Source organism: Ctenopharyngodon idella, chromosome 15, assembly GCF_019924925.1.
Source record: "Ctenopharyngodon idella isolate HZGC_01 chromosome 15, HZGC01, whole genome shotgun sequence".
In the NCBI taxonomy this organism is placed as follows: Eukaryota; Metazoa; Chordata; class Actinopteri; order Cypriniformes; family Xenocyprididae; genus Ctenopharyngodon; species Ctenopharyngodon idella.
Genome location: NC_067234.1, coordinates 16,074,917 through 16,096,308, shown reverse-complemented (window position 1 = coordinate 16,096,308; position 21,392 = coordinate 16,074,917). Strand labels below are relative to the sequence as shown.

At 35.9% G+C, this 21,392-nt stretch overlaps 2 protein-coding genes across 6 annotated transcripts in view; both read left to right on the top strand.

Annotated features, from left to right (window-relative positions):
- The window catches only part of rxfp2b (relaxin family peptide receptor 2b), a 54,579-nt gene extending 43,068 nt beyond the window's left edge, over positions 1-11,511 (top strand). For 3 of the 5 annotated variants that reach the window (XM_051863079.1, XM_051863080.1, XM_051863082.1), the window contains 5 exons: positions 3-74; positions 1,837-2,066; positions 2,966-3,376; positions 5,354-5,572; positions 10,697-11,511. In XM_051863079.1, coding sequence (XP_051719039.1) covers positions 3-74; positions 1,837-2,066; positions 2,966-3,376; positions 5,354-5,572; positions 10,697-10,959 — 1,195 coding nt within the window. In that variant the 3' untranslated portion in view covers positions 10,960-11,511. Of the gene's footprint in view, positions 1-2; positions 75-1,836; positions 2,080-2,965; positions 3,377-5,353; positions 5,573-10,696 lie in introns of those variants that run through there. The other 2 variants (XM_051863081.1, XM_051863083.1) reach the window with 2 other exon arrangements.
- A 3,619-nt stretch (positions 11,512-15,130) lies between these two features.
- Positions 15,131-21,392, top strand: part of frya (furry homolog a (Drosophila)) — a 91,860-nt gene continuing 85,598 nt past the window's right edge. The window contains exon 1 of the mRNA XM_051863064.1: positions 15,131-15,266. The gene's annotated coding sequence lies outside the window, so the exon portion shown is untranslated. The remainder of the gene's footprint in view (positions 15,267-21,392) is intronic.

The following is a 21,392-nucleotide window of genomic DNA, read 5'->3' as shown; positions in this document are numbered from 1 at the left end:
AGTGGCCTGGAGGGAGTGGAGATCCCAAATATCCAAACAAGAATGTTCCGGCCCATGAATAACCTCTCCTATATGTGAGTATCTCATTCTGCTTTCAATTAGTTTGAATCAGGCCTGCAAACTCACAAGAGGTGAAAAGGTGACGTTAATGAATTAAATCCATGTAGGGCGGTCTGGGGGCATCGTCCTCCAGAAGAAAATGTGATTTTAACATGTAAACAAAGCATTCTGGTGCATTCTGACAAGAAAAATAAAGGGAAAAGACAACATTTGCTTCAAGTAAAAAAAAAATAGCAACAACACACACATTTATTCACTCCACTTCACTAATTGATGACTAATGAATAGTAAATAACAAAGTAATTTCCTTTTACCAAGTAGCTTGGGATGAGATGATGACCGTTGAGTGGAGGAGACTGCACAATTATAATATAATATAATATAATATAATATAATATACAAGTTAATGGGTCTACCAGCTGTTTGAAAAGGGTAATTATTTTTACAATTCCTTTTGGTGCCACTAGAATCACAGAACGTATACACTTCAGTGTGAATTAACACATTACATAACCAGTGTTGGGCACGTTACTTTAAAAAAGTAATTAGTTATAGTTACTAGTTACTTCTCACAAATAGTAACTGAGTTTCATATTTGTTTAAATAGTCCTATGTTATGTTTTAAATTCATCTATTTGATTATGAAAAGTGAACAGCATGAGTAAGATAGAATACATCAGAAGATGCGCAATATATCGGGAGACATGGAGTGGGTCAGACATGATTTTGACCACTTCATTAAGTTTTGTTTTGTAGAAAGCCTTTCTTTAAAGTGAATTTCATTTTGTAAAAATTGTATCTTAATTTTAATCAACCAATTGCCTGGATTTAATAAATAAGAAGCAAATATAGCAGACAATATAATCATGACATGGAGGCGCCGGCGCGATCACTTGCATGTGAACTGGAGCGCGTTTTATTGGCTAAATGAACCGAAACTCAGCATATAGGCTGCTTGCCTCACAGACATGAGAATATATATCTATAGAAAACTAAATAATTCAAAGCGAAAAGAAGGCTACTCTGATTATGTAATCCAAATGAAATGTGCATTCTCTCTCTAGGCGCGTCCAGTAGCCTATGTGGAGATGATGAGAGACAGCAATGTCAACTTCATCTTAAGCTGACACTGATTCAGGAAACATTTCTTTATTAATAAACAATTAAAATGTCTCCTTACTGTTTTTGTCACATTCATAATCATTATTTTTGCCGGTTCTTTATGGTGCTTGAGTGCTATAGCCCATATTACGTAAACGCTCATTATTATGGTTTATTCTCTCCAGTATTTAAGTAATTAAATTAATATAAATGTGATTAGTTAACTAATGGCTTAAATGAACAACTACTAGTCGACTACAAAAAAACTTATTTCACATATTTTCGATCCAGCATGTCACAAAGGTTATTCTGGTTTGAGCTCGCGTTCCACTTGCATGCTCTGATACACACACAGAGCATCGTTATTATCAGTTTAAAATTATATTTGTGTATGACTAACCCCAACACACACCAGAGAATAAACTTTGCAGGTCCTATGTGCAGAGAGAGACGATGAAAACCGCTTCAGTGAGCTCAATTATAGTAACGCAGCATTTTTTTTTTTTGTCAGTAACGGTAACGGCGTTGTAACGGGAGAAAAAGTAATCCGTTTGATTACTCGTTACTGAAAAAAGTAACGCCGTTAGTAACGCCGTTTATTTATAACGCCGTTATTCCCATCACTGTACATAACATAAATATTATTAAAATATTAATACAAATTTTTTTTCTCAGATATTTCAAGAAGTTCCAGTACTGCTCTTACACCCCACATGTCCGGAAGTGTAAACCAAACTCAGACGGTCTTTCATCTTTTGAGGATCTGCTGGCTAACGTGGTCCTTCGTGTGTCTGTGTGGGTTATGGCTTTTATCACCTGCTTTGGGAACCTCTTTGTTATCGGGATGCGGACGGTCCTGCGGGCTGAGAACAACCTGCATGCCCTCTGCATCAAGGTTTTGTGCTGTGAGTACCAGAGGTATACATTTTACCAATGCCCACATTAAATTAAACGCTAAATATGCTTTATGATACGGTCTGAATTATAAGCATGTATCTGAGTGTTTTTAGAGATCTGGATTAATGACACCAGAGGGCATATACGTCTATTTTCAGGGGTTATTTGCACTATAATTGACTGACTGTTATGAAACCAATGTGACACAAGCAGAAACAGCTGGCACTCCTGGAAAAAATGGTTTTCTAGGGCACCAAGCTCTCAAATTATAAGTGTTCCTGCACCCATAATGTCTTCTCAGTTACATCGAGGCATATTATATATCGCAAGCTATCTCTTAATTTTTCTATTTACCTTAAAAATGATGTGAGTTTCGTCTAACTGAAGAACTCCCTCTCCAATTATGCTTTCCACGATCAGAAAGGGATGTGTCCCACTGTTGACAATCTCCCGCCTGACATTCAGCTTTGAAGGCTGTAGTGATTGGACAGGAAATCTATAACCCTGTAAAAATTCTATTCACGCAGGATTCACTCTCTATTACAATCACCTTCAGTAATCAATTCTAACTCTTCCTGGAGTTCCCGGGCTGGTGCCATTAATCAGTGCACCCTGTTTGGCATGGGAAAGGCTTCTATTTTAGCCTGAAATGTCATTACCATGTGCTTCGGTCACGTACCTGTGCTATGCATTGTAAAAATTGATTTCTGGCCTGCTGGTGTTGTGATTTGTCTTTTAAAAATAACATTTCATATGTGCAGGAAATGCTCCAACATTCTGGCACAAGACCAAAATGTAAATCTGGGCTTTTAGGAAGCTACTTGTTCATTAATGAGTTCTGCTTCTGGCATCCAATGAGTTATAGCTAAAGAAGAGCTATTTACCACAATGCTTCATTTATCTCTAGGTGCAGATTGCCTGATGGGTGTCTATCTGTTTTTTGTGGGGGTCTTTGATGTGAAGTTCCGTGGCGAGTACAACAAGAACGCAAAGCTGTGGATGGAGAGCCGGGAGTGTCGTACTATTGGCTTCCTGGCTATGCTGTCCTCTGAGGTTTCCGTCATGCTGCTCACTTACTTGACCATGGAGAAATTCCTAGTCATTGTTTTCCCTTTCAGCCACCTGCGACCAAGCAAGTGCCAAATATTTGCTGTTTTGACCTCTATATGGCTGCTGGGTATCTCTATAGCTGCAGTGCCTCTGCTTAATGAGGACATGTTTGGGAATTATTACGGACACAATGGAGTGTGTTTCCCCCTTCAGTCAGAGCGTCTGGAAAAGCCCATTGCAAAGGGATATTCCACTGGAATTTTTCTTGGTGAGTTCTGGCTATGGCGAAAAATATGGTGCGTTCACACTTGTTCGGTTCTTTTGGTCCGATTAGCGTTCAGATTGGCAATTTTATCACCGAACCAAAAGATACCGTACCTAAAGGCATAGGGATACATTCACAACCTACATTCACTGGTCGGATTTTATGACGTATTGCCTATTTTGAGACAGAACTTACCAAACATCCAAAACAATGCTGTGTGCTGAGGTAAATGCGCTTGTTGTGTGTGTGTAGCCTGCATATGATGGTATTTTGGCCAGCTGGGAACTCGTGAAGAGCTTATAAAATGTGTTTAGGAGTCAAAACAGCGGTGGGAATCCCTCCATCACACACACAAACGATCTGCTGCGTGGAGACGCGCATCTGATGTCTGTGATGGTCAAACTCGCGACTATGACGAGAAACCGATATGCGTGAGGATTCTGTCCTTTTTAGGGTCTTATCTTCCTGTTTTTGGTTCTTTTACATGTCTTTGGTCCGTGTTGCGTTCATATATCATTCGAACCGCACCAGAGTTCGTTTGGAAGCGGACCGAGATCCATCTTTCCAGCGGTCTCGGTCCACTTGTTTGGTGCGCACCAGGGTTGGGATGTCAGCGTTCACACATGTTCAAATGAACCACACTAACAGAGCAATCGCACCAGGGTTCGTTTTAATCGAACCAAACATGACAAGTGTGAACACACCTCTTAGTTATGAAGATTAAAGGAGTCATAGCTTTTCTCGCTCTTTTGAAATAAAAAGTGTTACTCCAATCTGATACTAGAAATCTAGAAATCTTGTGTAACAAAATATTCTGAAGAATATCTGTCTTGTATTTGTTCCATATTCTGTTAACTGCTGCTGATGGCACTTGTTTATTAATGACACAAAACATACTGAATTGATGAATGAAAGCTATTTCCCACGCATTGAACAGTATGCTCAGCGGTATACTTAAAGTCCCCCTGAAATCAAAATGTAAGTTTTTTTTAGCTTTTAGTATGAATATGTTAGCCTTAAGGTTATTAATAAGCTGGTGTGTTCCAAAACAATGACAAAATTCACATTTAGGAGATTCAAAACTTACAGTCTCTCACTTCCGCTAAAATGGATCACAGATTTTCATGACATCACATCGCACTTCAGCTTCTCATCAAATCTTCTGTCCAATCAAATGCTCTCTAGAATCTGAAGTCCCTCCCCCTCCTACACTATAAACAGACACTGAAGCTGCGGCTGAAATTGGTCATTTATTCACACATTTACTAGTTTCTACATGGTGAATGGCAGACTGTACCGACATTTTATAATTTCTGCACAGAAATGCTGTATTTTAAAGTGATAAAGAGGAGATTAGGAGGATAAACAGTTAGATATCAAAAGGAAACAGAGGTTTTACTGAGTTTAACCGTTCTGGCCGAGCTGTGATATAAATGAAATGCTATTGGCTATTTTAAAAAAGGGGGCAGGGCTGTTCGATACATCGCCCTGTCTTCCTGTTTCAGTTGAAATTACGTCAACACACTGAATAATGCTGCGCGTTCCAACACTCTTCAGCGGGCCTTTTATGGGAAAGTTCACCCAAAAATAAAAATTCTTGTATATTATTTGCTCACCTTCAAGTTGTTCTAAACATGAATGAGTTTCTTTGTTCTGTTGAAGAAGATATTTTGAAAAAAGTTTTTCTAGTCCCCATTGACTTCCATATCATTTATTTTTTTCATTCTATGGAAGTCAATGGGGGCCAGCAGTTGTTTAGTTACATTTTTCAAAATATCTTGTTGTGTGTTCAAAAGAACAAAGAAACTCATACATGTTTAGTACAACTTGAGGGTGAGTAAATGATTCTGAAACAGAATTTTCATTTTTGAGTGAACTATCCCTTTAAGATCTCTTAGTCACAGTACAGAGATGATCTTGAGCTGTTTTCATTATGCTTTGTGCCGTTGTTCAGTCAGAGTTTTATGTTTATGCTTGTAGGACTTAACCTGGTGGCCTTCCTCATCATTGTCGTCTGCTACTCCAGCATGTTTTACTCCATCTATAAAACTGGCATTAATGCCACAGAGCTGCGTGGACGGCTGCACAAGGATGTGGCCATGGCACATCGCTTTTTCTTCATCGTGTTCTCTGACGCCCTCTGCTGGATTCCCATTTTCCTGGTCAAAATCCTCTCCCTGCTGGAAGTTGAGATACCAGGTTAGTTGGGTAAAGACTAGAAGGGATACAGCTACGGCCACTGGGCATGCACACATCAATATTACTTCATTTAATTACTGTATTTGCATTATTGTACGGGTAGGTTTAGGGTTGGGGTAGGCGTAGACATTAATAAAACACAATCTGATAAGTAGAAAATTAATTTATTGTTCTTTTATCGTGAGATTTTGCCTCACTTCTGGCCGTTGCTGTATCCCTTCTAGCCACAACCGGTTAGTTGGTCCTTAAAAAAATTAAATAAAGAAAAAAAGGTGTGTGTGTATATATGTATATATATGATTCTTGAGAGACAAAACATGTCATACACACAAAAGCCCTCTTTACGGTAAAAAATAAAGTAATTCATCAAAATAAAAATGCTTAAAAAGTTGCATCTAAAGGAAATCTGGATACTCTGGACATTCATTTCTTTTATTTTAAAATAACTTTGTTAGTATTATTTTAAATATGTGCTCTATACTTGGAAAATATGTCATTTAACCTGTCCTCAGCATGAGGTCACAATGCAAAACTGCCAAAGTGTTTAAAAATGCAACAAATTCAAAAATATACGTTTAAATTGAAAGCCAGAGATCTGTAATATATCAAACAATACAAAAAGTAAATCGTGAATTATGTTTTCCATAAAAAAGCCTATCAAAGTTCTCACTTTGTGTCAACTCCATCAGGATTTTTTATAATTATGAATAAATCAGGCAATATCATGGTCATCTTTAACTCTGAGGACCCCTTTCCTATTTCCTGCTCATTGTGGATCTCACAGTAGGACACATAGGCTGTGTTCGAAACGACACACTAACTTACTACTTACTGATTACTGCCCGGTATACAGTGCATACTGCCTACTGTTTTTCTAAGAATAGTGTGTGAAATAGTATACAATATGTTACGAATAATGTTTTAGTAGTAGGCCTATGCTACAGTGTTGTCACATGACAAACATTGAACATTAATTCAGCACAGCTGTGCAGGTTGTTACTTTACAAATAAGTAACATTTTCACTCAGGTTTCCACATAAAAAAATAATGGTTAGCACATAACCATTATTTTTTTTTATGTGGAAACCTGAGTGAAAATGTCCTACCTTTTGACTGTCCTCACCGATGGTCTTGATCTAACCCATAAAAACTCTGTTTGTTGGTGTGAAGTACAGTTGATTTGGTGAAATTTTTCACATAAAGGATTTCATTTTGCTCAACTAAAAATGTACACTGAAAAAATGGCATTTTTGATATGTTTATTAAGGCGGCTTCAACTGAGGGGAAAAATTGCTTCACTGTACAACACGTGGTTAAGGTGGAAAAATCTTCAGTTTTGTCAACTTCGTCAAGTTTTATGTCTGATAGAGTTGACCTGTAAGCTGATGGAGTTCACAAGCGCTCTCTATATAGTGATATTTTTAATTTTTTATTTCATTTTTTTTGCATATGGGGAATTATTCTAATAATAATAATAATAATAATAAGTTTTATTTACATTTGCAAGAAAAAGTATGTGAACCACTTGCAGAATCTGTGAAAATGTGCAAAATTTTAACAAAATAAGAGAGATCATACAAAATGCATGTTATTTTTTATTTAGTACTGTCCTGAGTAAGATATTTTACATAAAAGATGTTTACATATAATCCATAAGACAAAAAAATAGCTGAATTTATTAAAATGACCCAGTTCAAAAGATAGTGAACCACTGATTCTTAATACTGTGTGTGGTTACCTGGATGATCCACGACTGTTTTTTTGTTTTGTGATGGTTGTTCATGAGTCTCTTGTTTGTTCTGAGCAGTTAAACTGAGCTCTGTTCTTCAGAAAAATCTGCAGGTCCCAAAAATTCTTCAGTTTTCCACCATCTTCTGCATATTTGAACCCTTTCCAGCAGTGACTGAATGATTTTGAGATCCGTCTTTTCACACTGAGGACAATTGAGGGACTCAAACACAACTATTAAAAAAGGTTCAAACATTCACTGATGCTCCAGAAGGAAACACGACGCATTAAGAGTCGTGGGGTGAAAACTTTTAAACAGGATGAAGAGGTCCAAATTTTTCTTATTTCGCTTGAATATCATTTTTTTTTCATTTAGTACTGCCCTTCAGAAGCAACAGAAGATACTTTCATGTTTCCCGGAAGACAAATTAAATACAATTTACCTTGATCTTCAAATTCCAAATGTTTTCACCCCCCGACTCTTAATGCATCGTGTTTCCTTCTGGAGCATCAGTGAATGTTTGAACCTTTTTTAATAGTTGTGTTTGAGTCCCTCAGTTGTCCTCAGTGTGAAAAGACGGATCTCAAAATCATTCAGTCACTGCTGGAAAGGGTTCAAATATGCAAAAGATGCTGGAAAACTGAAGAATCTGCAGGACCTGGAGATTTTTTTCTGAAGAACAGAGCTCAGTTTAACTGCTCAGAACAAACAAGAGACTCATGAACAACCATCACAAAACAAAAAACAGTCGTGGATCATCCAGGTAACCACACACAGTGTTAAGAATCAATGGTTCACATACTTATGAATGGGGTTATTTTAATAAATTCAGCTATTTTTTTGTCTTGTGGATATATGTAAACATCTTTTATGTAAAATATCTTACTCAGGACAGTACTAAATAAAAAATAACATGCATTTTGTATGATCTCTCTTATTTTGTTAAAATTATTAACATTTTCACAGATTCTGCAAGTGGTTCACATACTTTTTCTTGCAACTGTATATAGCGCCTTTCAAGGATGCTTTACAATGTACATTTAACAAGGAAGAGATAATACGAGTAGACAATGATGAAAAACAATAATGGACAGGGAAGCATACAGAAGAATAGAGTCAAGCACAAAAAATACAAAACAGGACTTGAGAGACATAACATTCAGAGAACTATTAGTTAATTAAGCAGAGCAATCAATCCATCAAATCAGAGGTATAACATTCAGAAAACAAGTGAGTTTTGAGTATTGATTTAAATTCAGAGATATTATTAACACAACAGAGTGAGCGGGGGAGAGAATTCCAGAGTTTGGGTGCGATAGCACTGAATGATCTGCCCCCCATTGAAGAGAGGCGATGCCGAGGGACAACGAGAAGGCCAGAGTCAGCGAGTCGGGGTGAAGGGGACGAGCATGTTACAAAGATAAGAGGGAGCCAAGCCATGCAAAGATTTAAAAGCGGAGAATTTTGGATTTAATACGCTAGGCAACTGGAAGCCAGTGGAGATCATACAAAATTGGGGTGATATGAGCAGAACGCTTGGTATGGGTGAGTATTCTAGCAGCAGAGTTTTGAATATATTGTAATTTGGAGATGGAGCTGGCAGGTAGACCAATGAAAAGGGCATTACAGTAATCAAGGCGTGATGAGACAAATGCAAAGATGACAGTTTCAGCGTCTTTGGTACTGATGAAGGGACGGAGTTGGGCAATGCGACGTAGATGAAAGAATGCAGATTTGGAGGTAATATGAGACTGAAAGGAAAGGGTGGAGTCGAAGATTACACCTACATTTTTACTGGTATTAGATGATTTGATGTGAGAACATGCAATCTCACAGGTGAAATTGGTAGAAATATTGCTGGTAAGTGAAGGAGTTCCAATGAAAATAATCTCAGTTTTGTCCATGTTAAGTTTCAGAAAATTTGAATTAAGCCAATCTTTTATGTCTTTCACACAAGCAGAGATTTTGGGCAGGTAGAGCATAGAGTATTATTGAATGTCATCAGGCGTAAAAGTGATAGTTAAGACCATGACGTTGTAAAATCTGACCAAGTGGTATTATGTAAATTATGAATAATAAAGGTCCGAGAACGGATCCCTGGGGAACACCTCGCTGCAGGGGGACAGTAGGTGAACGAAAATCCTTAACTGAGATGTAGAATTGTCTGTCAGAGAGATAGGAAGAGAACCAAGAAAGAGCAGTACCAGAAATACACAAGTCAGAGAGATGAGAAACAAGTAATTCATGGGAGACGGTATCAAAGGCAGAGCTGAGGTCAAGTAGCAGAAGTATAAACAGAGAACCAGAGTCACCAGAAAGCAGTAGATCATTCACTACCTTTACAAGTGCAGTTTCAGTACTATGGAGGGGGTGAAAACCAGATTGAAAGGGATCAAAGAGATTATTTTCAACTAGAAAAGACTGGAGTTGGGAGGCAACAGTGCTTTCCAGTAATTTAGCTATGAAGGGTAAATTTGAAATAGGACGGTAATTAGATAGAAGTGAGGGGTCGAGGTTGGGTTTCTTGAGAACAGGGGTAACTGCAGCAGTTTTGAGTGGCAGAGGAAATGAAGCAGAGGTAAGAGATGTATCGATGAAGTGAGAGATAGGTGCAGAGATAAAAGAATGGCAAAGTTTCAGGAGAGAAGTAGGAGCAGGATCAAGCTGACAGGATGAAGAGTTGGATTTCAAGATTAACTTAGAGACAGAAGATGGGGTCGTCAAAGAAAAACAAGACAGAGATTGACTGGGTAGATTTAGTGGATAGCTGAGCTTTGTATCAGTAGAGAAGCACTGGTGGACGGCATCGGTCTTTTCAAGCAAATAATCCAGAAAAGAACAGCAAAGCTCATTAGAAGCTAGGGTGGAGGTTTAGTAAGCTTATTTATTGTATTAAATAATGCTTTAAATGTTGTTTCATGATATTATTTACATATATTTGGCCTGATTTACATGCCTTATATACATAGCATCTTATACATCTACTATCACCATAAAATTGTGAATAAAAAATTCATGATTCTTATTTTTTTTATGGAATATTGCAGTTCTTATTATAAATAATTAATTTGTAAGTATCTTTTTTCAGACATTTTCAGAAAAACCTGTTCCCTTACATGGTTCTTTAGCTGAGACCTTAGTCTACAAATATACCAGTTTATAATTAATGTAATATTAATAATAAAAACTAACTTCTAAAACATGTTTTGTCCCTTATCTCAAGTATATATTATAGAAAAGGTATACAAGCAAAATGCATTCATAAATATTAATGAGTAATTTATAAGTGCCACTTTGAATAGATTTTACTCCATTTTGAGATAAAACTACTTTATAAACAAACATATAATGCACTCTATACTTTACTAAAGGAAAATGTCTCTTATCTCTCTCAGGAACAATCACGTCCTGGGTGGTGATCTTCATCCTTCCCATCAACAGTGCCTTGAATCCCATCCTGTACACGCTGACCACCAGTTTCTTCAGAGAGCAGGTGGAACTTTTATGGTGCCATTCGCAGAGACAGCCAAGATTCAAACAGGACCGCAAGAGCATCACCAGCTCTGTTATTTACATGGACCCCTCAAGGTCTTCTTACTACCACCACAGCTACAACCCACAGACATCTATCTTAGTCACAGATGCCAGTTATAGATGAAGATATATTATGGACGTTGCATTTGTCTGTAGTGGATCTACAGAGTTTTCTTAAAGACGATGTCCTGGTAGAGCCTCTTTGCTGGCGATCAGACATAATCGCAGAATCACGGACTGACTGTAATGAAGGCCTACATTAGATCATATATCTACAGATGTTATGGTTGGACAATAATGATAAAAAAGTGCAAGATATCCTGACACTGTTCTTGCAGTACATCATAAAAATGGCTGAATCTGTTATAACCTTGCTAGTCAATACGTTTTTGTGAGATTTACGTTGACAGAGGGTTGGTTGACTTTTAAACTGTGCAACAGCTAACAGTAGGCATATATTTGTATTTTGCATATGTATATGATGTACAGTATCATTTCCTTCTTTTTCCTTTAAAGTGAAGAAGAAGAAAAGTGAAAAACTCACTGCTCCTAATGTGTGTGCACTAACTTGGATGGGTTAAATGCAGAGGACAAATTGCGAGTATGGGTCACGTGACTTTTGTAGTGTATTTGTGCACTGAGTGAGTGTCCAAAAATAAAGAAAAATCCCAACAAAGGTTTAATGTAGTTGTTTTTCTGAAACTGGATGCTTAAGAGTCTATGATTGGATCATTATTGCAGTGATTATTATGTTTCTAGCATGTTATACACATAAATTGGCACCCAGACCTTACAATTCAAAGGTTTAAATGCATTGAAAATAACATCACAACATTTATTTCCATCAAGTGGTGCATCATTTTTGGGTCAAGATCTTGTATTGACAATGCAAGAGTCAAGCACTCTGTGAAGTCTCCTCCAGCACATCCCAAAGACTTTTTACTTGCTTTTTTTACTTGCAATAGCAAGCCTCTACTTCCATTCAATCATGACATTCATCATAGCAGTTCTACCAGCTATAATAAAGACTGTCACTGCATTATAATCTCAGTGATGAGAGTATATCAACCGCAAGTCAGTCAACTCTGCAAACTTGGCCACGCCCCCGGAAGCTATTCACAATTACAGGTAATCTGTTTAATTGGAGAAAGACCTAAGGTGCGTCCCAATTCGGATACTTATGCACTATTCTATGACGTTTTTAAGTATAAATAGTGTGAGTAGTGAGTTCACACTGAAAATTCCAAAAAGAAAAAGTACACTTTAAATACCCGGATGATGCACTAAATTAACGGAAAAAACGAAGTGTGGAATGTTGGACACTTCATGCACTCAACTGTCGCAGCTTTAATTACGTAGTGGAGGGGAAGGGGTATCAGACTCCGTTGTTAAATGACAAAATAACCTTATACAATTCACGCACTACATGAACAAGTACATAGTGTATAGTGCGTCGTTTGGGATGCAACTCGAAATCTTATGGGGGTAGATTTGTTGCTAATCTCCAAATAAATAATGATCCACAAATAAATGTAAAGATATTCACAAAATGAATAGAATGAGATCCACAAATATATGTTAGGAGTTTCGCAAAAAATAATTAAATTCACAAATAAATAAAATGAGATTTGCTAATAAAAAACATATTCACAAATATGTTTTTATGTCACAATCACAACTCTGCCTGCATTCATTTGTGAATCACCACCTGTACATTTGTGAATTGCTTTCTGTGCATTTGTGGATTTTGAAACATTTCTAGCATCAGGACTGCAGACAAATCCACAAATAGGTCGACTTCACCCACCGACTACTCAAGCCAATCAGATAACTGCCACATTGCGCTGACCAATCGCAGCACACTCTCGCTACAACCAATCACGTTTTGCTTTACAATCGGGGCGGGAACAGACTCTGAAAAGAGCTCAGGGATGACGTGTTATTGTAGGCAAAACCCGGAAGCGAGTTAGCATTTTAGGACTTCCGGTCCCATTGCCCCGAAATCAATGGGTTTTTTGAATGGGTTTTTGCTAAATCGCCTGAAATAAGGTCTGTGGTTAACAAAGCCTCTAAATATTTTCACGTTTTGATCTATGACATAAAACACACCAGTTATAACCCGCTTGTGATTCTTTAAACCTTTATTGTGTCTTAAAAACGGCGGTTGCTAACAAATTGCTAAAAGGGACTGCTTCCTTTGGCGGGGACTTTAGACGTCATCATGACAAACAGGACATTTGGACAGCATTTCTCATGAAAAAGTGGATAAGTATTCATACACAGTGCAGATCATAATCAGCGAGCATGTTTTTAAATAAAGTTTGAGGAAGCTTGGTGGTGGTGACGTTCATCCGCAACCATGGTGTGCTGTAGTCCGTTTATAGCCTAATGTTAGCTTTTTATATCTGACGACTTTATTTAGGCTTCAAAATGTATGAATCTTTTGTTAACTTGTGAAGATGATCTTGATAGACAAAACGTGTAAGTGTCATAACCCTTTGTTAAACACAGAGCTTACTTTTTGCGATTTTCCAAAAGTCTATGGGAAAAATGCATAGGGATCGAGGGAACCCGTGCGCCGCTAACTTCTGGGTTGGCCTACAAAAACACGTCATCTCCGAGGTACAGTACTCTATTGTTTCAGAATCCACAAATGCGTGCAGCGATTCAGAAATGAATGCACACTGTAAAAAGTAATACGCTATATCTACTCCATAAAATTTTGCCAACAGATTACAAGCAATATTATTAATTAAATTCAACAAATAGAATTGAGTTAGCATTAATCAAATTAATTCCTTAAATGTCAACCATTTAAAACGAGTAAAATTTAAGTAAAATTTAAACAAAAATATCTGAATAACAGACAGACGTCAAAGATGAATTAAGAACTCTTTATTTTTCATTGCCAACATTGAAGACACCTGATGATAACAAGCAGAATCACTGAAGGAAAGAGAAACACAAGAATCAACACAGGTTTGGATGTTGATGTTGATTTTATTGAAAATGTTTGGTCACCATTATGGCGATCAGTGTTTCATTTAGTTGGTCGGTTTAACTCTTTGCTTTTTATGTCAGTTTGTGGTTTTTTTTTAATGTTGTTTGCTAATTTTACCCATTTTAAATAGTTGATTTTTAAGAAATTAATTTGATTAATTCTAACTAAATTCTTATATGTCGAATTTAATTAATAATATTGCTTGTAATCTGTTGCCACAATTTTATTGAGTAGAGAGAGCGTATTACTTTTTACAGTGCAGGCAGAATTGTGCTTGTGACATAAAAACATATTTGTGAATATGTTTTTTATTAGCAAATCTCATTTTATTTATTTGTGAATTTAATTACTTTGCGTGAAACTCCTAACATATATTTGTGGATCTCATTCTATTCATTTGTGCTTACGATAATTTTTTTTTTTAAATATCTTTACATTTTTTTGTGGATCATAATCTATTTATTTGGAGATTAGCAACAAATCTACCCCCATAAAAGCTCTCCGTTTGTCTTGTTACATAATACAATAAAAATATATTCTATAACAATATTTTGTATAATATATACAGCTGTTTATGGTCCCATATCTTTCATATTTTCGTTTTCACTGTCCCGACTTTTTTCAAACGGTTAATTGCCGCCATCTTGTGACTCAAAACGGTTACTATGACTACCAACTTCAGGAAGGATTTTGTGAATTTATATTATTCAGCATAAAACCTTATAAATGGATTATCCAGTTTAATCAAGAAAACGTAAACGAGAACAAGCAACCGGTAAGAGACACTAAAAAGGTGGATGAGAATTAAAAATAGTGGAAGACATGTCAAATTGTAATAAATATGTTATCTAACCAGCCGTTACTTTTTTTTTTTTTTTTTTTTTTTAAAAGACGTATGATAATAATATATTAAATATATAAAAAAAGTTTTTGTCTTGTACATTGTGATAAACTAGGCCTATTTTAGAGGAAGATTTAAGTTAAAAGTATGATAATAAAGATATCTATATTTAATGTCCATAGTGTATTTTACCCGGTCATTATATCAAAACAAACCCCTTCAACGTGAAATAGTGCTTATTTTTCAAGTTGAAAGTGTTTATTTTTCTACAATGAACGACTGACTGGACAAAATTATCATATTATTTAACACAATAAGTTATAAGTATATCGTTTTGGCGTGAGTTATGATGTTTGTGAAGTCAAGATACACTGACTGATAAATAGCTCGTTTTAACACACTAGGCTGAGGGCTATCCGTGGTGGGAGGGGCTTAACAAATGGGAGGAGCTTACGACTTCTCACTGCTTGTTTGATTGACAGTCGTAACGAGGCAGAGGCTCCGCATACCTCGAGGCAAGTGCGAGAATTCACCGCAGCAACTTTAGGATGGAGCAGCAGTAGTCGAGAGAAAAGTCGTCTCCTCACAGGTACGTCTTTTCGCTTACATTGGCGCCTGAAATTTGGAGCGGTTTATCTGTCACCTCGGTAAATCCACACTTTGTATAAAATATTCATCATTTGAACTCTATCCTTCACATTTCCTGAACTACATTCCCTGCATGAGGGCTTATAACAGAAGTTTACTTTGGTCGTGATGAGGTTTGCAACATGTTGCGCATGTGTTTATTTTTAGAAAAAATGGGGCGCATCAAACACCAACGTCTCTACATTTACCAGGCCATTATTTAATACTTCTGAGATAAAATGCAACTATTAACATTTTATCTGCTATAAAAGTTTGCATACTATCACTGACCAATACATTATTCGCAGGTTTCTATGACTACATCTGTCCAACCAAAGAAATGTATTGAATTACACTTATGGACATGAATATGGACATACTTTGATGCTTTTTGATACATACACTTATTCATGTATGCAGGCATTCATTTATGTAAATGAGCCCATGCTGCTAGCAAACATTATTATGTAAAAGCTAAACATTTATAAGGTACAAAACATAACATTAGTCAATGTACTAATACATTATTACAAATTTAAAAGTTGTATGTGTTAATATTATTTAATAGAGCTGATCTAACATGAACTAACTAAACAATACATTTATTAAGCTTAACTACATAACTAACATTTGTTAATAAAAATAGCTCAGGTTCATTAAATACTATTAACAGATACAACTTTTGATTTTAACATTGTATTAATAATTTGTAAAGTGCATTACTAATACATTTTAGGTATCTTGGTAAGTTTGCATGTAGCTGCTTGTGGAACTGCAAAGTTATATAATATATGCAACCGTTCTGTATGTATGCGTGCTTTTATGTAAATGAGCCCTTATTATATAAAAGTTAAACATTTTTTGATTTAAATATGTTAAAAGTGCAACTGTTTTTTTTGCTGATAATTATAACAGTTCCTGTTTTAGAATAGCAAATAGAAGCGAAGCTATCCGAGACAAATGGATTTGACCTTTATGATTTGCTGTCATTCCAGAGTTTATGGAATCATTCTGACAAGAACATTCCCAGAAATCTGTTTGAAGAACATCCTACAAGAAGCTTGTTTCTCAGGCAACCGTGCTGATTTTAGCGCGCTACTATAAATATGCGAGTAGGTGGGCAGGGAGCTTTATGATCTGGCGTCATTTACATAGTCATGTTCCTTCTCTATATTTTTCTGTTCTTCGTGTTCATCCGCCAACACATATGTGCTTCATCCAAAGGCACATGCAAACATTGTCTAATTAGCCTGAAACCTGTTCAGTTATGACTTGGCATGAACTTTGCCATTCAGACAATGGCCGAGGACAATCAAACACCAACGTCTTCATGTGTCACTTGAGACTGAGGGCGTCTTTTGTGAGTGTCAAACGCTTGATTGTTGAACCTGAGCCAACGGCTGATTTCCTTTTCCCATCTTGAAGGCTGAACAATGAGCGTTTGTGTACGTATCGATGCCGGGAACAAAAAAACGGACAGAATCACCTGGTTGTAACCAGATATGAGCAGCGTACCGGTGTCAGTGGCACCGGTTCTCTGCGATGCTATAGGGTGATGAGGTGTAAGCTCCGCCCATTAGCAGTTTCTGATCTGTCTGATTGGATGTAAGACATTAGCTGCGTGCCTGTTTTGCTAACAGACGAGCAGTTAGAAGGACAGGTGCAGGGTGATGCCCTGAAAGACCCCATTATCAGTGGAGCGGAAAGAACCGGTACTTTCATGCAGCGAACTTCAGCCTCATCCCTGAGAATGCTGCATTCATTGGCGCCTTAGCTTCATTTTCTTGCTATGTGAATTATTTATAATAATAAATTAATTGCATTATGCATTTATTTAAACAACAAGTGTATTTAAATATTATTTTTATTTAAATGAATAATTATTATCGTCCAATCAAGTCACCTTTATTTTTATAGCGCTTTATACAATACATATTATTTCAAAGCAGCTTTACAGTGATCAAGAGAAAAAAATAATGATTCAGTGATACAAACAGAGTTCAATTCGGCTGTAAAAAGAAAAAAAGTGTCATTGTTCAGCTGAAGTCAGGTCAGTGTTGATTCTGTTCCATTGTAAAGATCATTAATTATTAAAATAGTTCATTTAATCTGTAAAGCAGCTCTGTAGAAAACAGCAATGTCATGGTCCAGCTCAGATAATTTCTCATTAAATAGTGTCAGTGCTGTCAAATTAATAATATTGTTGAGTATTAAGTGTCCCCGACTAAGCAAGATGGTAGCAAGGAACCTAAACTCCAACAGTGATAGAATGGAGAAAAAAACTTATTTTTGGAGAGTTTATTTAACAAACCCCTATCCCTAATTAGTATTAAAGTCACTCAGCTTGTTAAGAAGAGGAGTGCTATTCCTTTTTATTTTTTGCTTGGTGGATGATAAAAAAATCTCTTAGTCTGGTAAGACTGAGCCATATATAAGAATCAGAATAGGGACTTGGGGATGGGCTTTTTTGACTTGAACCATAAAAAAATAAAAATAAAAAATAAAAAACTAGCAACAACCCAGAACAGCCTAGAAACCAGTCGTGTTATTGTTAATCAAAACTAAAACTAGTTTTTAAAAAATTCTTTTCGTTAATTGAAATAAATATAGAATAAAATATAAATGGGTCAATCACGTGACGGGTCATTTTTTTGTCCAAAGACCTTAATAATAATTAAAAACAAAGATATGACATCCAAAGTATGTAAGGTACAACTAGACTGAATCCAAAGGATTTTAATTATATTTTGCTACATATAAAAGTATTTTAAAGATTTTGAAGTGTCAAAAGGTCATTCGGTTTAACCGTCCAAAGGCCAATACAGCCATGTCATTTGTGATTAAAATATCTTAAAATGTAATAAATGTATATATTTTTTTATTCTGGCATGATTTTATATCAACATAGTGCAAAATGGTGTTAAAATTATGTGTAGAAGTCGTTGCTTTGTTATGAGAAAGAATGTCCGGAAAAATTAATTTCATTGATGTCATTCAGAGTAACCAATATAAAGGGACCATTTTGGATCAAGTCATGCGGTCAGTATCATGTGTCAGGATGTGACATCATTCAGACACCTGCAAAGGGCCACATGGTCGTGAAGCAAAGTAACTACTCTCTCTTCACTATTTGAAAAATTCATGTTTTCACTTGATCATACGCATGTCCCGAAACTTCAGGTCATTTGGTACAACCGCTATAAAACATGGAAAATGTTGTAATATATTTTAAAAACTAAATATAAAATTTTTGATTGCTAGCTAGATATCAGCCTGTTAGCATTGTTTGAAAATATCGTCATTCGGTATAACCAAAAGTGTCATTCGGTAAAACCGAAATTTTGGTTAAACCGAATGACTTTTTTGGTGACATATCTTGTAAAAAATGACAAAAGCAGTGTTAATTGTTTATAAAAACCACATAATCTCATTGTTAACACTTAATAAAGCTTCAAAATTAATTATATCTCTATTATGTTTTTTTTTTGCACTTTTAAAAACCTTATTTGTCAATGACCCAAATATTCAATGAAAAATATAATATAATAAATATATTAGATAAAAGCTAACTGAATTACTAAAATTGAAGTACTAAAACATAATAATAAAGCTAAATAGAAATCACAAAAGCTCACAAAAAAATTATTAAAAATTAAAATGAAAACTGAAAGTATAACTATAAGCTAATTGAAAATATTGATAAATACTATTGTAAAATATTTAAAATAAAAATACTAGTAAAATAATACTGCTAGAAACTGCAAAGCAATGTGCTAAAAATCGGTCAGAGCACGTTAGTAACCACACAGCAATGTATAAAATCAAGTAAAGAACAACATCTTTTTCAGAAGCATTAACATTTGCTCTGCAAAGCATTAGGGCTAGTTATTAGGCTAATTCTTATCCTTTTAATGAATCATTAATCCCAGTATGAACTCCTAAAATATCTACATGACATCCTAAAGCACCCATGTTCTCAAGGCAAGTGTAAAACGTGGGTTAAATGCTTGATGTTTGGGTTTGTGTGTTGCGATGGGGGGCAGTTAGATGTCTCTCGATGTGGTCGGAGTCTCGGAGATCCAGATGGCAGCTGAAGCACTTAGACGGACGTACACGAGATCAGGTTGAAAGAGCTCCTTTGATGAGTCACATGATATGTTCTCACCATCTCCAGGCATTAATCTATTGGCTGGTACAATGCTTTTTTGATGTCGCTTTTCTCAGAAATCATTCGAGGAATTGATCTTCTAGAAATTCTGTCGAACTACAGCATTTTAAACTGAATATGCTCATTTTCTCCAAAGTGTTTGCTCTGATACAAATGATTGAGAAATAACGAGTTAAGTGGGTCAACAGAGACAAAGTACACACTGCTCCAGATGAGCGTGTTGGGTTGATTATTTGCAGTGCGGCAGATGTTTGTTGCTGTTGCTTACATTTGCTCCTTGTTTTCTCTAGAATTTACAGAAGGCTCATCAGAGTACAATTAACTTTAAATGAGTTTATTCTAATAATAGGCGTTCATCAATTATTCACCAGGCCCTTCTCTGCGTATGCAAATTCAGATGTCCCTTGCCATGGCAACAGCTTGCTGAATTCTCCCAGCGCCTGGAGGCGTTGACTCTCTTCGCCAAACTCTCGCCTACTTCTCTCAGCCCACAGAGACCTGCTCTGCATTTCAGGAGCTTATGAAACAGCTTTTGACAATAAACGGAGACTGTCTTTGAAAGCATGTTCTGTAATCAATGAATTTATCACAGGCGTGACATTATCTTCTTTAGTTTTTGATATGATATAGGCTACTCCATTTGTTGGCGTATGTTATCAGCTATGTCTATATCCTTTCTTATGGATTTTAATGGTATTCTTTAAACATGCACATTTGTGGCAAGTTGTGGCAGTCCTGCATATGCTTGTTTATACTTTTAACTCTAGAGGGCGCAGTTGTCCCATTTTTTTCTTCTAGAGACCTTTCTAACAAACATTGCATTAATGCAACTTGTGTTACAATTTATGTTAAAAGTCACTTTGACATTAATTTGTATAAAGTCTGAAATTAAAACATTAGTTTTGAATTTAAGATTTGCCAAAAAAAAAAAAAAAAAATCAAAACTGCTTTGTTCTTTTAAACAAAGCATATACACCACTTTTCAAAAGTTTGGGTTAGTTCGATGTTTTTTTTTTTTAAAAGAATTTATTGCTTTTAATAAGCAAGGAGGCATTAAATTGATCAAAAGTGACAGTAAATACATTTATAATGTCATAAACTATTTCTATTTCAAATAAATGTTGTTGTTATGAACTTTATGTCCATCAAAGAATCCTGAAAAAAAAAAAGTTTTCACAAAAATATTAAGCAGCACAACTGTTTTCAACATTGATAATAATTCTTATAGTTTCTTGAGCAGCAAATCAGCATATTAGAATGATTTCTGAAGGATCATGTGACACTGAATACTGGAGTAATGATGCTGAAAATTCAGCTTTGCATCACAGGAATAAATTACATTCTAAAATATATTAAAATTCAAAATAAGAGATAAAAAAAAAAAAAAAAAATACTAAACCCAAACATTTGAACATTTGATATAGCTGTCCTTTATGCAAAATTGTATATCCTAAAAAAAAATCAGCATACCGAAAAACCTTTTGGATTTGTCCCGAAACAAAATCCTTGAAGTTCACTATGTCCTCAAGTTTGCTTTACTTCTCACCAAAAACACCAGCGGTCCTTTCATAGCTGTAATTGGATTACTTAAAGGTGCTCTATGTAAGTTTTTGACTGTACTAAAGCATAAAAATACCATAATATGTTTGCAGATATTAGATATAACAGATATAACATGCTGAGTCCACATAGTCGTTTCTCTGAAAACCATTGCTACAGCCAGTTATTTTACTTTGAAATTTGCGTTCCGTGTTGGAATTACTGTTTTTGTTTTGTTCTGTGCAAGACCGCACGCTGCCAATTTACCAATAGTATTTCACCACCCCGGGTTGCCAGTTGGTGGAAAACACATGCAGCGAATTGCAGCCATGGAAGCCAGCGAACAAACTGGGTCAGAGATCGCAGATTCTACCCAACCTA